We start from the raw sequence: 22327 nt of genomic DNA, 5'->3' as shown, positions 1-22327 counted from the left end.
AGTAACTTGCTAGCAAGTAGTGGCTTATCCTAAAAATATTAATAAATCGCTTGGTAAACTACAGAATTAGACACTTCCAAAAAATGCATCTCTGCTAAGCATCAAAGCCAGTGTGATAATAACTACTATAGAAGCCAATAAATAAAAAAATAAATAAAATCATGTTAGTACTTTTGAAAATTCCACCAATTTCAGGATCCAAATACAGCCAGTTATTAATTTTATCAATTCAGTATTTATAAACCTAGCACATTTTGAAAAAGACACAACTGAAATTCTGTTTTTATAGTGAAACTTTGAAAACTCAAGAACATTTCCAGTGTCCATATTTAACTATTCTTCCCTTGACTTGAATCTTTATGTGTGGTCTTTCATTTATGGAAAGAGTATTTACTGAAGACATTGTAAGAAAACTAGATGCATCACTCAAGACTTTCAAAGCCAGAAAAGGATATGAAATCACAAATATCTTCTAAACATCTTACATGATTCTAAAAAGTCATGGTGAATTCTATTGAGCTTGGAGACATTTTAGAATGTAGACTGAGTTCATACTATTCCAGCATTTACCAACTTTTTGATTTGGATTTCTTTTTTATTTATATTTTTTGTAAAATGAGTGGGAATCACTGCAAAATCTCAGATCATCTGAGACCAGACACTCGCAGTCCACCACTTCTCCACAGGAGGCAGCAGGAGCCAGGAACAGCATACAAGCATTTCCCTCCATTTGTAATCAAGTTACAAAGGTATAGACAATTTCTTTCAGAATATTTTGCTTAGTTAACATGGCCTTGTAGACTACATTATGATAAAGAATTTCTTTTGGATGGGTCAAAACAGACCTTTAAAGTTTAATGCAAGTTTTGCTTGTCACACTAATGAGAGGATTTCATCATCAATAATATTGATACATTCGTGAAGCTTGTAATTTCTACAAATTAATGTAGTCCTCAGAAAGCTACAAACAGGTCTCTCTGGGAAAAAGGACATTTTCCTTAAATAGACTAAAAGTGCTTTACATACCAAATTATCATCAGATGCTGGACAGCAGAGGGGAGAAGTTGAGCTGATATATTTCAGTAAAGCTTAAAGCAAATAAATCTAAGAGATTAAAATTAAGTGAAGGAGTGAGCAGAAAATTACTTCTACTTAGTTCATTAGCTTTAAAAATGTACTTCAAAGAGATGTTTTAGACATTCTAATTTAAAAGGAACCTTTTACAGTGTAATGTGTCAGTTGCCAAGACTTCCTAGAAGTTATAAAATTCATTTTTGTTCTTGTAATGCAGCTTAAAGTTTTTGGCAGAGCTTCATAAATATCCCAGGAGCACATATTTATTTATTTGAAAGCATTTTGTATACTCTCCTTTCTCTCTTTTCCCATGTGAAAAGTAATTTTTCCCTACAAAAGTAATTTTGTTTTCCCTGATGAACAAATAAAAACATTCCAACAGATTTGCATCAGAACAACATCAGGCACTTACCTCATCAGATGGTTATCACCATGCAAAAAGCTACAGCTAATAGAAGCATGGCCAGTGGTTAAAGGTTAATCACTGTTTGGTTTCTTTAACTCCATAGCTTTCCTCGACTACTATTGAGAAGTATTTGTAACTATTAGAAAGAAAACAACACTAAGCTTAAAATCTTGTCTCCAGTGGCTTGTCAATACCAGTGCTGTATCTCATTTATTAGCAAATTATCCAGCTAGTTGCAAACATTGTTCCTTGTTACAGCACTGAAATATAAATGTCTGAGCTTGTAAAACTGATTTTAACCACTTGAATTTCAATCCATACTTAAGCAACAGTCAAGATCATTTTCTCTGGATATAGCTTAAGCAATGTTAACTATATTATTTCATGGGCAGATCCTCACTTACTTAACTTCATTTATTGCCTAGCAGGATATTTGGAATCTGCAATTCATTTTAATTCTAACACTTTCACAAGAGGAAACAGGCAACATCTATACATTCAAGAAATTCTGACAAACTTTCAGGTGGATTAAGAAAATTATCTATTGTTTGAAGAAACAGAAGGCAAACTTACTGGGATGCACGCTTTACCAATCAACACAACTTAACAGACTTTGCAGATAGACAAGCTGGAATTCATTGCTGTGTACAAGCATGTTACACACAGAGAGGAAAAGACAAAGTGCTTGCACTTCAAGTGAGCATCCTACCACAGCTCCAACTCACGTGGAAAGTTAGCATGACATAAGAAGCTCTACCAGTTCTACCCACAGGGCAATGAAATGCAGGGCTCTCTTGTGAAAGGAACAGTGAAAATTTCCACAAAGCTGTTTTTCCAGTGTCCCTTTCACAGACCTCAGCAGAAGCCATGAAGGCTGAATTAACACTCTGGGGAAAACTGTGTTAGCAGTGCAGAAATGCCAGATGTCAATGCCTACGCAGCAGTTTAAAAAGACCTATCAATTACTGTGAAACAAGGGGATTCAATCCAACATGAGGCTTAAGAATGCAGTAAGGAAAAAGAAAGTCCATAAGTTAACTTCTAACAGAGGACTATCTTCAGGGACTATCCCACATACTAAGAATGTTACCAACAACACTATCCAAACCAGAAGTGATCTCCTCTGCCACCATTTATCTTCTACAAAGTTTAAGATTTTTAAAGAAGGCATGTAATGATCAAGCTTTCAAGACAACTTTATGCTTAAACCATAGCAAATCTACTTTAAGAATTTAGAATCACCTTTACAACCACTATTAAATACTGACAGAAAAAGTGTCTTCAAAGACAGCAAGACAAAACTTGAGCTAAACATTGCTGTGGTGGAAAAAGGATAATCAAATATATACCCAGTTGAAAAACAAAATCACAGAATATTCTGAGCTGAAAGAGACACAGCAGGATTACCAAGTCTAAATCTTAAGTGACGTATGAAGATTGAACCCATAACCTTGGTGGTCATTTGTGATGCAAGTACTAAACAAGGATCTTGATATGCTCAAACTTTCAGATTTCCAGATCTATAGGAACACTGCTTCAGAGATAGTAATTAGAACAAAAACCAACTATGCTGTGCCTGTGATACATTCAATGCTTTAACCTTTCTAAAATGTTACACAAAGTGCTGCTGAAGTCAGAAAATCCCTTTATTCTTGAAAAAATACCAAATAACTAGCAATATTAACAAGCAAACTATTATTTTTACCCCAGTTTTTAACAGCTAGTAGACTAGGAGTGTAAACTCCTTGCAATCAATTAGTCTAAAAAGCAAATGAAAAGGTCTAAACTCTAACCCAAATTCAAGCAGACCATCAAGCATAGGAAACAGCAGCTTTGCAGGTCTGTCACTTTAGTTTCATTATGCTAGGAATGGGAAGCAAGCCTGGTGCAAAATCCAAACTGGTATCTCCAAACCCTTAGAGAGAGTTCATAATGATGGTACATTTAGGCCCACATGCTGGAAATTAAAAAACTGATAAAAATTTGTGGAGAAGGTACATGACATAAATTAAAAACTATTGTGCTACAAAATGTAATTAAAATTCAAATTTTAACTGTAGCTTTAAAATTTATTTATTTAATTTAGTTTAAAAATTGAATCTAGTTCAGTTATAAATTAAAACTTCAATATCTATTTTTAATTTATCTAAAAACTCAAATGTACTGTTAACCACTGTAAAATTAATTCCCAAGTCAGGCACCAAAATTTTCCTGCACAATGGACACTACAAGTTTTGTAGTACATTGTACATACAAATAAGGTGGGTGAGAAGTTGGACAAGCTTAATTTTTCTCTCAATTCACAACTTATTTCAGAGGGACTGTGCTTACCCACAGAACAGCACAGTAAATGGGAACATCTGTAACAGTTCAATGCTTTTAAAAAGTATTATTTAATAAGGTATGCAAAAAGGATTTCTTCCTCTCTCCCTTGTCTGCAGAGACACTGTAGTATGATTTATGATACTGTATCTTGGACCATCTCCAAAGTTTATTTTTGATAGAGGAAAGATCTGTGAAGGCATTCCAGACATGTAATCTGATGCTAAGACATGTCAGTTTTATTCACTTTGCATTATTTTTTTGAGAGAGGGAGGCCTCGTTTAATGCTCAATTCTGTGTTGAGCTGATAAACTCCAAGCGAAATATAAGGCTGTATGAATTGTTTATGTGTTGTAACTACCATAGGTAACCTAGGGAAGTTTTGAGATAGTAATTTCAAACGCCATAACTCATGCGTGAAGAAGAATTAGAATTACCTGAGAGCAATAATATAATTTCAACCTTTCAGAAAATACAGTCCCTCTCTTCTTCACACTGGCAAATTTAGATAGAAGTGCATCTCTTGGTCATAGTAATTGAAACAGGCTGCCCCAAATACTGAATGCATTTCTGTGTTCTGCCTTTGCTTGATCACATAATTCCTCACCTCCACCTAATATTTTTCTAAAGATGAAAATTGTAGCATTTTAACAGCAAAAAGGTGGGGTACACAGATGAGACATGGTGATAATGATGGCAGGTTATAATGAGAATGGGTAAAAACCTTTCTGTTCTCTACATTTATTAACAGATTCTTACTTTTACAGTTTTGTAATTGGTTGAAGCAAAACATTGATTTAGCTTTCTTTGTTTACTGAATAAGCATAAGCCTTGTGGTAAAAGATAGTGGATGTGAGAAAATGAGTTTTACAAATATCTTTAGCAGTAGAGGTCATGTGTTATTAGGCATAAAAGAATGTACAGAGAGTGAATGGGTAAGGCTGCAGAGAAAAGCTAATATACACATCAAAATTTCTTCATGTTACAAACTTCCCATCTTTTAAAATGAAGCACTACCACAGCACTGTGTTATTAGCAAACAGCAGCTTCATTGACTACCAGAAACTCATCTCTCCATAACTCAGCTCAAGTAAAAGATAAAAAGTGGAAAATTTTTAATAAACAGTGCAGTGATTCACCTCTGATAAGCAACACACATGACACTGAAGGAGACAAGAGGTCACCAACTCTTGTTCTGCATGGTTCATAAAGATACATCCTAGCAAAAAGAAATTCAATGATCCAAAAATGCTAAGCACTTAACACAAGACATGATTTCAGACAGAACCCAGAACTCTGCTGCTTGGGCAGTCAGTAGTTTGTGCCATGTTGACCTATGTTAAGGATACATGTGTGTAAAAACATCTCGGAAGAAACATGTAAGGAGAGGTAGTTGCCTATCTGTCAATCCGTGCACAATCATTTGAGCAAACAGAAACAAGAATGCACCATAATGCACATCCCAGCTGATGCACACATTTAATTCTTACGCACAATCCTCCAGCTTTGGAGGGCACTGGAAACATGCACATGCCTTTTAAGCATATGTTTTTTGCACACTCATGCAGGAAATCAGATAATTCCACCATCCTCCTGTAACACAACCCTCAAGTTAGACGCATGCACACCATGCATCACATTGACCCCATTCACCTCCAGCACTGGTCACTCCTCATGACAGAGAGATTCATGCAGGATGTCTCATTCATCCAATCAACCTCACTCAGACCATTCAGTCCTGATCTGCCAACTCTCTTTATCACAGGCCAATTAATTCTATTAACATACTTGTTAGGTCAAGGACTGTTTAAGTCACAGAGAACAGAGCTCCCTCTAAAACCTGACTCTGTAAGATCAGCCATTGTGAGCAACTGTTGTTTCGGCTGTCCATTATTAATGGATATTTCTTCATTCCCATGGCAGCCAGCATTTCTTTGTACTATCAGTTGCAGCTCCTGTACTGCACTAGTTTCAACAGCTAATTAAATGCCTTGGCTGTTCCCCTGCCTATCCTAATTCTATGAAATTCTACAAGTCTACTCCAAGGTAAGATAAACCACATTCAATACATTCTGGAGTGTGGCCACTCCTCACAGCTTTATGCATCAGCAAACTTGCTGAGGAGGCATTCTACCCCTTCATGCAAGTGATTAATAAGTTAAATAAGACTGGATTTAGACCCCTGAACTACAGGCATCTGTAGACTGTGCCACTGACCACAACCTTCTGAGACCTGACATGCAGCCAGTTCTCAATCCAATGATGCAGAGCAGTGGTGTATATAGGGAAAAACTTTCCAGTGTTCCTCATTCTTAATATTCATTTAGGTAAATTGCTTTTTCCCCATGCTGGTTTGTGCACATCAGGCATGAATAAATGTATGATTCTGTATATTTCATTGGGGCAAGTCCAGATATGTAAATAAATAAATCTACAGCACTTGGAAAAATCAGTGCATGCTGGTGACCTCCTAATCTCAAGCAGAAGTGGCAGCATGCCACATATATGTGTTCTTTTACTTCTGGAACCCTGAGTAGTTTTAAAATCAAGGTCTTGTTAGTATAAATTGAGTATTACTTGCAGAAGTCAGAAATGGAATGTTTTAGCACTTGGCATAAAGACAAACTTAAAAAATTATTACTGTTCTAAAGCTATACAATTTATCTTTTAAATTTTATTTTATTATGGTTCTTGACTACTAAAGTCTTTCCTCTTCTACTGTGCCCTGATACCTCCCCTCAAATATCCAGGATTTTAAATGCTGTCTATATATTTATATTTGATTCCCTTAAATACAAAAATTTCGTATTTTATTTCTTTAAAACAAATCCTCTTCTAGATCATTCCTCAAGTAAACTTATTTTTACTGGTCTTTATTTACCTGATGTAAAAAATGCAAGGGAAATTAAAGTGACTCCTACTTTCTTTGAGATGACCAGAATCTGTGAGAAAATTTCAAGTATCTCTTTTAAGCTTCATATATTCAAGCATAGAACTGTAAAAGGTGGTTTATTCTAAATTATCTCTTTATTCCCTTCACTAGATTTACTGTATATAAGGATAAGAGTTCTCTTCTACTGGAAAAATCTCAATTTGTCCATCAGCTAATAATTTGGAATGATTCAAGAGAATCACAAACTAATGGCACAAAACACATGTTGCCTATTAAAAATAAGCAGCGAGGCATCTCACATTTATTCGTCATGAATTTTTGGACTTCTTTTGTCTTTGGTTACCCTCCTAAACACAGAACTGTGATTTTACCTTCCCCACAAGAATCACCATCCTTGACCACATAGGACTGCCCATGAACAGACACCACACACTAGTTGGGCACATTCACCATTGAATGGTTTAGCATATCCTACTGGGCTTGAGCTGAAGCAACTCATTTGTGTCCAGTGAGGCCATGGGCACATCTTCTGTCATGTTGGCTAATACTCAATCAAATCCTGTGGACACAAGCAAGTCTTTCATTGCACCATAACCGGAGACAGGAAGAGGAAGAAGAGGAAGACAGACGGGGAGAAAGAGAGGTAAGGGCATATGTTTTGCCTGTTTTGCCAGAGAAATTAGACCACATAAAATTTTCAAACATGACAGTAGGACAGGCAAGAGCTTATTTGTCACAAATTTTAGGTAGACCATTAATAATAGGTTTAGTGGACTTAGCCAGAGGCAGACTACTCATCCTTTTGCAAAGCTGCTAGTTCTAGTAGCATTACTTAGGCAACACAGTCAACAAGTGTTGCAAATTTAATTCCACCAGCTGTAATCATTTCAGAGTCAGAGATAACAAACAAGCACTGTGACTTGTGAATTTCTAAACAGAAAACTTTCCAAAAGAGCATGTTTTAAAATACTTTACTGGCAAATATTACATTATTTGTGAAAACATTTGCATAGAAATTTAATGCCAGCATCATTACACTATATTTGAAGATAAAGTTGTTGAAACTTTTTCTCCTAATTTAAATGGAAATAGTAATAAGGAAAAACATATACTACTGATGCTTTCTAAAAATATCTCAATGTACAAATTCTGCTCCCTTATAACTTAAACTCACATCAGCAAAAAAACCCAACAGATTATCTATAATAGGCAAGAAATTGCTGAACAGTACATTTTTCAAGCAAAAAGGCAAGTATCTGCAAAACTCACTTATCTTACATCAATTTGATTCCATATATTGGATGATTATGTAAAGAGGGCATCAGAAATAATCCCTTGATAATTGTCAAAGTTTTAAGTAATGACCTGAGGGTCCTGCTGTACCATATAATGAACACACAGGTGCTAGAAAGAGTATTATTTTCAAAAAGTATTACAGCTTACCATGCCCAGAGGGACTCCTGTTTGTGACCTCTAATTTGTCATGGAAGCCAGAACTACTATTAAGCTCTTCCATGTGTGCATCAAGGCTGTTGAAGCCCTTTACTTTATTTCTGTCACTGGTGAGAGTGTTAATGCGGGTTGGGATAGGTTCAAATGTAGGGTCTAAGTCCAAGATCAGCCTGTTCAGTTGTTCAATGGACTGATCAATATCCAAAGTTGGAGAAGCTGACAAGTCCCCAGCATTTTGTCCTAGACCCAGGCCATTTGTGTTCCTCTGAGGCATTGGCCTTGACTTAAAACTGTCAGCACTTGCATGTTCTTCAGCTTCTAGCATGCTTCCTAGCCCTCTCTGCACAGCATCTCTGCTGCTAGAGCCACGTGTTGGGGCATCTGGGACTTGGGATTGGCATTGCACACTGCCCAAATTCTCCACCTTGTTACAAATGCCAACCCTAATTTCATTCTCTGGGGAAAAACCATATTGGTGAGCAGTGACCATCTGCTGCTGGCGTACCCAGGTCTGAGTAGAGTAGTTACTTGGGCCATAAGCTTGTGGATGGCATTGGACAGAAGGATTCTGCTGGAATTGCTCAATTGACTTTGGCTCAGCGCTTCCAAATGATCTCTCATAGAGGGAATCGACACCAATTCCCAGGTCTGCAGCAAAAGCATTGTGATGCTCTTCCCCAGAATTACTTCCAAAGCAGTCTGAAAGAAGTGAGTTCTGACTGCTCTTGTGGCAACTGAAGTTCCCTAGGTGGGTGGAGTGCTGCCCTTCTGAGGAAGACAAAGTCCCAATGCTGTCCACACTGTGAAGGTCATGATTAGGCATTTCATCATCCAGAATATCAGTCTCCCTGTCCTTCATTTTAGTGGCTTCATCCATGTGAACTTGAGCTGGCACTATGTGATGAGTAGCACAGTACTTGCTTTGAGCAGCAGTCATATCCTTGGTGGTGCTGACAGAATCCTCTAGACCAAAGCCACTAAGTAGCTGGTCCAGTTCTGCCTTCTCCTGTGGGCTCAGACCCCGTTTAGCTCCTGGGACAAGGTGTTCCTCAGTCTTGTCTGTTCTGATGGAAGCTGTGGAGTGTCCTGAATCACTACTGACAGACAGGGTATAATCACTGTGATCAGGATTGCCTGTAACATGAACACCCTGAGCAACACCAGGGATGCTGCTGTCTGAAGAGCTCTTCTTTCTCACTTTTGCATAAAGACTGCCATCAATGGGACCTTGGGTATGCAGCACTGTGGAGATATAAGTAAAAAGGAAAGATATAAACAAGGCATCATATAAGGGCTTTGACTAGTGTCATGCCACAAGTATTGTTAACACTAAGAGTACTGATTCTGCAAAACTAAATCGACTCTCTAACTACAGAAAATACCAATGACATTATTTTCTTTAATTTTGAAACATTTTTCTTGATGGGAATACAATATGCCATTTGTAGCTCAAGATCAAATAAAATCCTCTCTTTTTATGCTGTTTCAAGTGCATGTTTATGGCTCCACAAACTCTTCATACTAATTTAAAGAATCCCACTATTACAGCACTAGAGGAAAACAGGTACAAGTAAAACCATGAAGACTAGCTCTTACATAAGGCTAGGGGTTTAACTTAATGTTAAGTGGAACTGAAAAAGGTGCTCTGTATGAGAGTTCCCTGCACCTTAAACCTATCACTACTGTTAATTGCACCTTAATATTTTCTGAAGTACAGAAAAGATTCTCTCTCAGACTTCAGGATTAGAGCTAAAGGCCTCATATTCTAAGGTTTTTGACTTTGATCACATTCTGGATGTGAAATCAGCATCTCCTCTTAATGGTCTCTCACCTGTAGTGAAAACTAGGATACAATACATGTTTTTAACATATAAGCGTGATACTAAACATTTGCACAAACCATAGAGAGAAGTTTGTCCTGGTGTTTATAGATCTTACACAGAAGATGACTTAACTGCACTATATTTACCTTAAGCAGAAGACAAGCTCAAACTTGTATTAAGTAGACCCCATCTTTAAGAGAAAAATACAGCTGTTGCCTCTGTATGTGCTCCTCATGATCTATTGCCCAGCCTATGCAAAGAGACATTGCTCTGCCTGCAATTCCCTTATTGAATATCTTAGGGTAACAGTTTGCCTCATTAATATTTACTAGAGAAAATAATAACTAGATACAACTATTCTTATAGTATATTGTCTAGCTTAAACTCAAGTGGGGTTTTTTGCAGATATACAATGAAATTCTCAGTATCTGTGCTATTGCATCATATTTTTGTTCTATCTCAGGTACTTTTAAAAATACCCTGCACACAAATTAGATATAAAAATCTATTAAATAGGGTATATGACTTCTGAACAGCAGGCAAACAAGCTAGTTCTACTTGTAGATAACCTCTGACCAACTCTAATTGAAGCCATGAGCACCATACAGTTCTGTATCTTCCAAAAGAGTGCTTGCCTGCATGTTTATCTCTGCTTTCAACTTCCTGTACTGTTGCAGTTACCTACAGTGCAATGCACTGTAGATGGGAAGGTCAGATCCATCTAGCCAATCAATCTCAGCAATTAGAAAATAAATTACATCAATGCATTGCTTGTTCAGGGTTAGGTATATAGAAAGGAAAGGGGACAGGATGGCAGGGGGAGGAAAGGAAAGAAATCATAAATTATATGGAAACATCATGGGTAGGAATTAAGACATCACCTCCAGTCAAGATTCTCTCTGATATTACTTCTAAAATACACTGCACAGTCTCATCCAACTCTGATGACTCCCTATGGAGTGGTCTACCTGCTGCATGTAACGACTTCTCTTTCCACCCTCTATTCCCCCAGTTTTCTGCAGATTAGAGTCTGATGTGCATTAGGAAATACTCTTATTACAAGAGTGAGGCAGTGGAAAAAGGTCAAGCTCCCAGTAAGCTTCTGCCCTCACTGATGTGGTCATTAGATGGTCAATGCTAAATCGAGATTATAAAAACCAATTGAAACTGAACCTAGAGAGCAGCTAACTAGGTATCCTAGCTTCATGTGTCTCATTTGATAACAGGCAAATTGTAAAAACAAGAACTTTGGCATCTATTCAATACCTTATCTCACATTTTTATTTGCATCAAGTCGGGCTTGCACATGCACTGAGGTGTGCAGCCATAGGCTTAACATTCTGAGTCCTTATATGAAAACTACATCCATTAAAAGCACAGCATTTACTCAAGCAAAACATCAGGACAGCATTTACACTGGAGTCAGTATCTACTGGAGGTTTTCATCTTTTGCACATGCCATCTGATTACTGAAAAAAAATCTAAAAACCCTGAAAATGGGTACAGTTACAAAGGAAGATATGAAAATAAGCACATTCTTTACTGTTTGTTTATTAACAGCCTAGTGCATGTTCTGAAATATTCCAGGTAACATAGTAACCAAAATCTACAAACTCACCATATACTTTTGCTGTTCTTAAAATTCTATATTAGAATTCCAACTAGAAACTTTTGAGCAAATAAAAATGTCTGTAGGTAAATTTACAAATAGTAATTTGTATCAATCAGTTGCATTCAGTTCATTCTGTGTATTAACACTAATGCTAAATAGGGAAGGGTAGACAGCTACTTTACACATCAGTAAAGCAGCATTAGCTTCAAGCAAATCAGGTCTCCTTTCTTCTCTCAAACATTCTGGAACAGTTGCAAAAGATTTTGCTCTTTTCTAATGTGACAAAATTACTCACGTTCCCCATCAGGGTTCATATTTTCATAGGAATCCCAGCGTATTAGTGGGTCTGATGTATTGTAATCAACGATTACTCCGTGGTCATTCTGAAGGTGCTCACATCCTAAAATGAAACGTGTTTGAGACCAAAAATTATCAGTCACATACCTAATTATATACAGACACAGATGTATGTATGTAGCCTTCTAACAGATGTTTGCTCCCTGAATGGTAACACCCTATTCTGAAATGTAAGAAGCAGCAAGAGGGGAAGAAAGGTTAAATAAAACAGTTTTTTTAAAAGCACTTAATTTATCATTCAGAGAACTTTATCTTGAGCTTTTTGATTATGATGTAGTCTAATAACTTGGATCAGTCCCTAAATACAACTAACACAGATGATCCACCCAACCCTAGAGGGTCAGCCATGATAAAGAGCTTTTGAGAAAGAAACCATGAGTATCTATAAGGAGATGGTTCTAAAGGAATGATAAAACTAGACTTTATTACAAATTTCATTCTGATTCATATAGATTATCATTCTGATACCAGAGCAATTTATCACTACAGATGAAGAGGGAGAGCTGAAAACTGTGACTTCATGTCCCTTCCAGTTCCCCTAAGGTGGCAGCTCTGCAGAATCCGAGACTAGACAGCTGGCTGTCAATGTGTTTTGCTGCATTTAAGTGTGCTCTGCTGAACATACCTGGAATTTTCAGCAGTAACCCATGTTTTTATGCCCTTAACAAGGCATTAAATAATGTTCAGGTTTTAAATCGATAAAGTGAGGAATTTAGGCATAGTCCAGTGGTTCAAAAGCAAAGCACAGGCATCAAGAATTCATTACATTGAACTTGGCTTTGAGCCAAACCACCTACTATCCATGGTCTACACAGATACATAAATGTTTTCTACTAGTTGTAGGAAATGTTCTGGTATAGTTTTAAAACAAAATCTGGTGACGTCTATGCTGATATAAATGCAGAATCTTTATTAACTTTTTCAAATTTAAATCAGTAACATACATTTTAATGAAAAAGTAGGATTTTTTACAAGAGAAGTGGAATAAAAGAGGAGAAAAGGTTGTGTTTTTTTAATGCATATTTCAATATGATTTAGTTTCAAATTAAGCATATTTTTGGTTCTCTGTGCTCACCTTGAATTTTTTCTGGAGTTCCTGAAAACACTAATTCCACCTTGCTGTAATCAGGGAAACGGTCATCTGAGAACAAAGGACAGGATTTCAGCAAGATGTTTCCCAAGAGAGCAGTTTCAGAGCACTCAGAAATCAGGATTCTCTATAGCTATCTATACATGTATCCTCATCATTCTTCTCTTCCCATTTGCAGCTTAGTGGTCTTCTTTTAAAAGCCACATCCTTTGTGCCACATATTCTTCAGAAAAGACCACACAAATGCCAGCTGGCGTTTTGCTTGCTTTCTAGAACAGTCAAAAGTAGAAGAGATGTACAGTTCCTAACCCCCTCTCTAGATACTAGACAGATGTGGCTTATAAAGAAAACACACCCAGGAAAATTAAAATTGTTCCCTATATTGGCTAAACCACAAATACTTGACCACAAAACTTTTGTTAGCCTTATGTTGTATGTTGCAGCAAAATTTGTTTGATTTTAGTTTGCTAGTAACATAGGCTGAGGAAGTTCCAGTCTTGCATATAACCAATAAAACTGACTATATGATTTGGAAAATATGAGGACTAGTGTGACACATTTTCAAGTGTGTCTGAAAACTTTGTGTCCATCTTTGATATTCTGAAGCATATTAAATGACTCAGACTATGTCACAAGCACATTATCAGACTTCATGACCGTTTTCACTAACTAGAAAAGGGAATTATTTAGCTTATCTTATTTCCTTCAATGGTGATTAAGAGAGTCACCATTTATATGAATGTCTTTTGTTTTTATAAATGTGAGAGAAGGTGATAAGGACTATGTAGGAGTATCTGAATTATTCTGACAATTAACTCGCTTGAAGAGCTTTTCCTGTCATTAGGGTTTTACTAGTGTTACACACTACAATTTAACTAACTCAAAGCAGTCTCCCTTTCCCCAAAAATAAAAATAAGAAAAAAAAAATCTCTTTGAAGGCAGATGCTGAAAAATATCATCACGTGCAAATGCTTGCACACCTGCACATATACACATCCAACCAACCACGGAAGACAAGTACCTTTGTTGGCATTATCCAAATCTTCTTTGCCAAACACCAAGCCATGGCCTTGAATAGCTCCCGTGTGAAATTGAAGGCGAAAAATCACATCACGAGTAGCTGACTTGTATTTTTTGTGATAACACTTCATCTAGAAAGAGCAACATTTTATGTCAGAAAGTATTTTCTTACAATTCGGACAAAATGTGTGTATATATTAGTTGCTAATTGAAGCAGCACAACACAATTTATTGTAGACACTTCTGATGTTGGAAGAAGCAAAGTATGCATTATTCAATCCTTCAAAATTACAAGGCCAAAGGATGGTTGTAGATATGTAAAAAATAATAATCACTATTTTCATTATTATCAGTCACCAACCAGTAGGCTGTAAGACACAATCACAATATCTGGCAGTACAATATTGAAATGCTGACCTGTACACAGACTTCTTCCCTATCAAATTAATGAATTTCAGAACATCCATTTAAAAATAACTGAAGAATATGAGGACTTTTTCAAAGCAAGCCCACCAGATGATTATATCTATTTTAGGACTTGTAAAAAAACTGCTCTAATGATGACAGGATCTTATTTTAAATAACTGCAGGAAGTTGATAGTAGTTTTGATATCTTGGCTAGAACACAGAACTCTACAGAAACATGTAGTAGGAATTTCAGTAGCTGAAAGTGAACACTATACCTATTCTCTAACACCAGCTTCCCTTAGACTAAACCTATGGATATTTTACCTACTAATTCTCTGAGTCTACTATAATACAAGGCACTCATCATTCTTACAGGAATATGTAAAAATTTTGGCAACCTTAATCACAGGACTGAAAATTATGTTATACTATCCTGATTATATCAGGAATTTATGATAAAGCAGATATTACTGGAATGCATTAAAAAGAAAACAATTACCACTTTTATTTAAGTCAGAATAAGAAAAGATCCTAGATAGAAAATGCCAAACAATTGAAGAGCATAGAGTTATTCAAATGAAATAATGCAAGAAAGATGTAGGAGTTTATGAGGGATGCTTCTGAAAGTTGGAATTAAAACACAGTTATGAAATTCTTTTCACTACAGAACTTGAAAAATCTAACATAAGATGTTACTATCTAGCCTTCATTCTAGTAACCGCATGATACCCTAAATTCCAGAAATTAATCAGCACTGACCTGGCACACAGGACAACTTTTGAAATATTTCAGCCCGTATACCAGAAATGTTTTTTCAAGCATTCTGTATGCAAATCACATATTCCTAACCCATTATAAGGGCTGGGAGATTCTCTATGCATGTAATCTCTATTTTATCTGAAAGCGAGGAGGTTGCTTGTTTCTTTCTTTCTTTGTTTTAAGAGAATCCCCGACAGTATATTGGCAATATCATGTAAAATAGTATTTGCTTCTTTTTTTTAGGCAATGCTTTACATGCACTAATAGGAACATTGTGTACACATCCCTGTCTATCCCTGAAGGGATAGACTTCCTTTTAGTCCAACACAACTACCAGCATTATTTCACTACTTTAATTACTAAAAAGTAAGGTATGAGTAACAGTTTAACTGCTTGAGTCAATAAACAAATGCTCAGTCTCAAATATGTCGAGCAACTCTGTAAAGGCAAAACACCATCATAAAGGATGAAAAAGGCAAGTTGCCCAGATGAGAAAAATGGACAGCAACAGAATTAAGAGAGCCCTGATGACAGATATTAGAACTAACCTGCTCCAAAATACAGAATTGGTATGAAAGTAACTGTGATAATTCCATTTAATTGTACTTTGTAAGCAGAAATATTTGAAAATAGCTTCTTTAAGTTTATATACATTCATCCACAATTTAAGTTGTGGCTTTGCACAGTTGTTGGATTTACTCAAAATACACTGTCTTTTACATAATTTCATTTATAAAAATGCTGAATGAGAGAAGGAGTTTCTCCTTTTTTCTACTTCGTAATTCAAAGTACCAGCCTTGGATTTAACCTAGATTAACTTAAAATTAAATAATTAAAATTTTAAATTGATTTAAAATTAAATTAATGTAAGCCCTGAAAAACTTACCTACAGAGAATTGTAATTTTTAATTAAAATCTGTCCTCTCTTACAATTAGTAATTTTTTACCTCCATATTCATAGACTGAAAAAAATCTTTTAGTACTCAGTATGCATAATAAGCTTTCAAGGAACTCCAAGTGTAACTGAGTCCTGACCCCACACACTACCTTTTGATGCCATAATCAAAAATTAATGCAAGCCATTGTAATGTGCTGGGAAATTCCTATATGTATTTACAGATGTCAGTGCAGCTTTTCAACAGCTGCATCTCTTCCATATCACCACATGCTATTCACACTGTGTTAACAAATTCCCTAAAGCTAAGGCAAGAAAGGATATTTTATTTACCTTTTAAAACAAACAAGCAAACAAACAAACATTCCAAGTAGCTAAACCTTTTGGAATTGGAGGTGAAACATCTTACAGATCATTATTTTTGTCTCATACCACTCAAGTTTTTGCTTAGACATAATTAAAAAAAATTCATAACTTAAGTGAAGTCTTTGTTTAGGAAATACTGAACTGCTCAAAAAGACACCGGTTTGCTCAGAATTATCTCAAATAATAGCATGAGATTAAAGAAGATTACCTCTTTAAAAATGATACATTGCAGAAAAGCTACGTGCTCTTTTTTCATTCTAAAACCTCATTTGAGAGATACTGAGTTTATCTCAGACTGATTTCTGTTGAGATCTATTCCATTTCCTTATGCACCAACCATCCTTCAGAAAGTAATAGTGTCCTTAATTTGAAACTGTCTCAAAACTTTCAGAGTATGCCAATTTATAATAGTATATTTTAAAATTGTTTCTCCATTTTCCAGGGAAAGAACAAAAGAACAATATACAGAACTGAATGGGGAGGGAAGATAAAAAAAAGAATCTGATATCAAAGACACTGTCGTGGTTTAGGAATGGTATTCCCAAATTCAGTGTTCCCACTGAAACACTTCAAAGCACACACCACTCGACCACACCCCCTTGCCCTCTCCCCTGCAGCAGCCTGAAGAGAATTGGAGGCACAAAAGGTAAAGATCGCAGGCTGAGATAAAAACAATTTACTGAAAACAGCATAGAAATAAAACAATGAACAGTAACAGCAACAATACTAAGAACAGTGTCCAAGAGAAGAAAAAAAACCCCACACAAAACCAAAAAAAGAGTTACATACGATTGCTCAAACCTCCCCCTCACAGAAACCCCCAGAAACCCCAAAAGTGCCCAACTGCTCCTTCCACCATGCAATCCAAACTAGAAGGAAGCCCTTCCTCATCCCCAAAAAATGAAACGAGGTGGTATAGAATAACCTCTGTGTCCTAGCCATGTCCCTCTTGGCTACTGCAAAAATTAAACCTGTCCTGGTCAGGACCACGACGTTATCCACCCCTTATTCTATGCAATCTGTATCATGCCCAAATCCCACAGATTCTAAATATACACATTTAAATACATATAGATACACATTTATATACATCTATATACACATTTATATACATATATATATATGTGTATATACACGCACACAAGAGCACAGGTGTCATTTCCATAGCCACTGGCCCAATCCCTTCAAGATGTCTGCTGAGTTCATTCAGTTCATGATTGTGAATTCCATCTGTCCTAGGTGTCCTCTGGGGCAAAAGGGCTGGTGTGCTGTGGAGTGGTTGCAAGCTGAATCAGGAGCTCATAACTGGTGTTTCTGGAACAGTCCATTCTCATTGTTCATGGCAGTTATGGGATACAGTGGCAGTGCCATTCAGCAACCAACATTATACAATTTAGAATTACAACTGTTCTCACACAAAAATCAAATCCCCTTGAGGTACACATCACATTTTCCTGTCTCTGCATTACACAACAGGTAATGTGCACCCAGTGCACCCAGGTCCTTGAGTAAAAACAATTCCATGGATGGGTTTGCCTTTGCTTGAAGGAGAACTAATTCAAACTGTCTTCCCTAACATATTCCTCATGCACCACAGGGTCTTTATTCTCTTCTGCAGTATATGGAGGTTTTCATTGGGCAGGACCAGACTCAATTGGTAGAGTTCTAGAGTTAACTAACCAGGTGACCTCCGCTACATCCCAATGTTTGAAGGTCCCACCATCCATTGCTTTCAATATGGTTTTTAACAGTCCATTGTAACTTCCAGTTTACCCAGAGGTTGGTGCATGGCAAAGAGTATGATACACCCACTCCATATCACACTCCCTGGGTCAGGCACTTATGAGGCGATTTTTGAAATGAGTCCCCTTGTCCAACTCACTTCTTTCTCGGATGGCATGTCTCCACAGGACTTGCTTTTCAAAGCCTAAGATGGTGCTCCTGGCAGTGGCATGAAGCACAGGGTACACCTCCAGCCAACCAGTGATTATTTCCACCATTTTAAGAACGTAGCACTTGCCTTGGTGGGTTTGCCTGAGTGTGATGCAAGCAATCTTCCAGACCTCCTCATATTTATATTTTGACCATTGTCCCCTATTGTGATGTGTTTTTCATAATTTTATTCCCTCAAATGGTTTATTCTGTAATTCCCCCCTCTCCTTCCTTATGTGGTTAGTTTGATCCCAGCTACATTCCTGTGTGCTGAGGTCACTCACTCCTTGTACTCCTCCATCCTTCCTCTACCCGCCCCCCTCCTTGTCCATCCTACTCTGTGCTCGTCACTCTCACTTTGGGTTCACCTTGACCCTGTCCCCTTCGTTCCCATTGATCATTGTGTTTGTATCCCCCCCTGAGATCTCCCTGCATATCAGTGCCTGTGAGGCCGGCCTCAGAGCTCCACCCCCGCCAAGCCTTTGAGTTTCTGTGAATAAACATGTGACTCAGAGAGGCATGTGGAGTCTGTCTTGTGATTTCCTACCCTGATTGTCTGGTGAGTGTCAAGGACACTCAGGAGCTCTGGGGGAAGTGTCACAGTCCCCCTTGCTCACAGCCCTGGGCTCACAACAGTCCCCCATATTACAGAGGCTTTACCTGCTTGTCCTGCTTGATTGCAGCACATTTCACAGCTACGGATAACCTGAGAGACAGCGCCCACGGTTAAATGCTCTGCTCGATCACGAGCCCATCTGTATGTTGCATGTCTTCCCTCATGATCTGAGGTGTCATGGGCCCACCTAGCCAGAAATAATTCACCCTTATGTTGCCAGTCCAGATCCACCTGAGACACTTTAATCTTGGCAGCTTGATCCATCTGTTGTTGCAACATTCTTCGATAGCCTGACTCTTCAGTATGTGTGCTTCTACATGAGGTACTTTGCAGCCAACTTCTCTATCCAGGTAGCAATGTCTTGCTATAATTCAACAGCCCAGATACATTTATCTCTGTACTACCAATTAATCTTTTTCCACCGGTACAGACACCCCCACAGAGCACTTCCCACTGTCCATGAGTCAGTGCACAGGTAGAGTGCTGGCCATTTCTCTCATTCAGTGATATCTAAAGCTAACTGATGCCTTTCAGCTCTGTGACCTGACTTGATCCACCTTGTCCCTCAATAGCTTCTGTGACTTGTCAGGACTCCATATAGCTGCTGTTTTCAATGTATGTCTACAATACAGAAGGAACTGTTGGTAAAGAGATACTGCTTTTCATTTTCTGGTGCTGATTATATAGTGAGGCCTTCTCAGCACTTCACCTTCTCCTCCTGCTTCTCTGATGTCAATACAAAATTTTTGCCTTCAGGCCAGTTTGTGTTGACTTCCAAGATCCCTGGGCAATCAGAGTTTCCTATTCAAGCTAACTCTGTGATCAGCATGACTCACTCCATGAAGCATCAGTGGCATGTATGAAACATCCTTTGAACATCCAACCCAGCACTGGCAGTTGAGGTGCCAGGAGGAACTGTGCTTTGGTGTCCATCACTTCTGAAGCAGCTCAAACCCTTTCATAAGCTGCCAGGATCTCTTTCTCAGAAGGGGTATAGCAGGCCTCGGATCCTGACCCCAGGGCTTGTCCTCAGGTCTTCCTGGGTACCTTTTGCCAGACACTCCAGGAAGAACCATTCTCCCCAGCTGCAGTGTAGAGCCCACTTTTCACATCTTATCCTGTCCTAACTGGCCCAAGGGCTGCTGCATGAGCAATCTTTTGTTTGATTTGTTCAAAAGCTTGTTGTTGTTCAGGACAACATATATTCTTCCAGGTCACTTCATGAAGAGGCCTTACAATCTAACTGAAATCTGAAAACTACATCCTCCAAAAACTTACAATGGCTAGGAAAGCCTGTGTTTCCTTCTTGCTGGTTGGTGAGGTTATTAGCTGCTATTGTTTTGACCACATCCATTGGACTCTGACACCACTGATCTTGCCATTTTAGTCCTAAAATTTGAATTTCCTGGGCAGGTCTCTTGACCTTACTCTGCTTTATGGCACAACTGGCCTTCAAGAGGACCTGGATTATCTTCTTACCCTTCTCAAAAACATCCTCTACTGTGTAACCCCACAGAATGACATCACCAATGTGCTGCAAGTATTCTAGAGCCTTGCCCTTTTCCAGTTTAGTCTGGATCAGTACATGACAAATAGAGGGGCTGTTTCCAGTCCCGGGGCAGTCTGTCCCAGGTGTACTGGACACCCCTCCAGGTAAAATCAAACTGTCACCTGCACTCTGCTGCTAAACAAATGGAGAAAAATGCATTAGCAATGTGAAAGGGTGATGTCACTTGGCTGCCTTGGACAGCATGTCCAAGTGAAGTTCCAGCATGTCCAGCAGTGTAGCACTCAGAGGTGGTCTCCACTCTCCAATGGACTTATGCACTGGCCATACAGGACTAATAAAGGGTGAGCAAGTCTTGCTGACCACTCCCTGGCTCTCCAGTAGATAAACCATTTCATGTATGTGGATCATGGTGTCCCAGTTTATTGCAGTACTGTCAAGGGTACATTATTGCGGTTGTGATCAGTACCTATTGTTTCTTGACTCTCAGAAGTCCCAAACAAGAAGGGCCCTCTGAGAGACCAGGCAAGGTGTTCAGCTGTCCAATTTCCTCTGTCTCCACAGCAGCTATCCCAAAAGCCCAGCGACAACCTTTTGGGTCCTCAAAATACCCTCTCCAGAGGTAATCTATACCAAGGATGCATAGATTGGTCTCTGGACCAGTCACAGTTGGGTGTTTTTGCCCTTCATTTCCAGTAAGCTCACTACAACTTTCGTTACAGACAGCTGTCACCACAGAAACTGCAAAAGATTCTGTCCGATTCTGTCCCTACATATCTCGATGGCATCAGGGTACATTGTGCACTGGTGTCAACTAAAACCTTACACTCACGTGGGTCTGACGTGCCAGGCCATGGGGTCAATGCAGTCCAAGAAATCAGACTGTCCCTTTCTTCCACCTGGCTGAAGGTAGGGCCCCTCCTGGTAACAGTACTTATTGCTCATTTCTTTTAAGTATGGAGGTCCCTTCAAGAGCATTGGAAATAGCATCAGTCCTCCTATTCTGTCTGAGGACTTACTCACTGGAAACTTCAGCAGGATTTATCCTTGAAGGTTTTCCTGCAGTAGCTGTGCTTCCTCTCAACTCACAGACTAGCGCTACTAGGACAGAGATGGGTTTTCCATCCCACCTCCATACATCCTCTCCATGGTTACGCAGGTGTTGGGGGTTAGGTTTTTTTCTTTTTTACTCTAAAGAATTTTTCCCCTATAAGTTACTAAGGAAATTAAGTGTTGGGTACTTAAAGAGTGCTTGACCAAAACAAAGAGGTGGCCAAAGTTCAGAGGGGGAGATAACACGAGTTTTGGGGCAGGTAAAGGATGGAGCTGGAGGCAGCTTCGCTCTCTGGGGGTTTTTTGGCATTTGGAGAAAGAGAATGGCTGGGTTGCCGCTGCCTGTAGGAGGAGTTCACTGTCGCTGGAGGGGTCCAGTCCTGGGAGGTCTGCCATCATCTGCTCGCCTGCCCTGGAATTCTGAGCTTCTCTGCCAGCCTTGCTGGAGCTGGGCCAGCCCTGTCCCGCCATGGCTTCTTTGGTGCTGCTCTTTTTGCTACAGTGTGACCCTGTCCCCACCCCTGCCCTGATGAGACACCCTGCCCCTGCCTGCTGAGGACATCCTGCCATTCAGCTACCAGCCTGAGACTTTCCACTGTTCCCAGCTTGGTGTTCTGAGAATTCCTGCAGGGGCACTGAGACCAAACTACCCTGGGTTTTTTTGCAAAGCAAAGCCCTCAAGGTTCTTGGTACTGTTTTGTTATTAATGCTGTAGTTGGTTTTGTTTCCTTTATCAACTGGA

At 38.6% G+C, this 22327-nt stretch overlaps 1 protein-coding gene across 5 annotated transcripts in view; it reads right to left on the bottom strand.

Moving 5' to 3' along the window:
- The window catches only part of TNS3 (tensin 3), a 155105-nt gene that overhangs the window by 43573 nt on the left and 89205 nt on the right, over window positions 1–22327 (bottom strand). For all 5 annotated transcript variants that reach the window (XM_083856218.1, XM_083856219.1, XM_083856215.1 and 2 more), the window contains 4 exons: window positions 14051–14180; window positions 13015–13080; window positions 11878–11982; window positions 8139–9389 (listed from right to left, as the gene is read on the bottom strand). In XM_083856218.1, coding sequence (XP_083712344.1) covers window positions 8139–9389; window positions 11878–11982; window positions 13015–13080; window positions 14051–14180 — 1552 coding nt within the window. The remainder of the gene's footprint in view (window positions 1–8138; window positions 9390–11877; window positions 11983–13014; window positions 13081–14050; window positions 14181–22327) is intronic.

The sequence above is a fragment of the Zosterops lateralis genome, assembly GCF_965231275.1.
Source record: "Zosterops lateralis genome assembly, chromosome: 1".
NCBI classification, from domain to species: domain Eukaryota; kingdom Metazoa; phylum Chordata; class Aves; order Passeriformes; family Zosteropidae; genus Zosterops; species Zosterops lateralis.
This window is presented reverse-complemented; position numbering and strand designations above follow the sequence as displayed.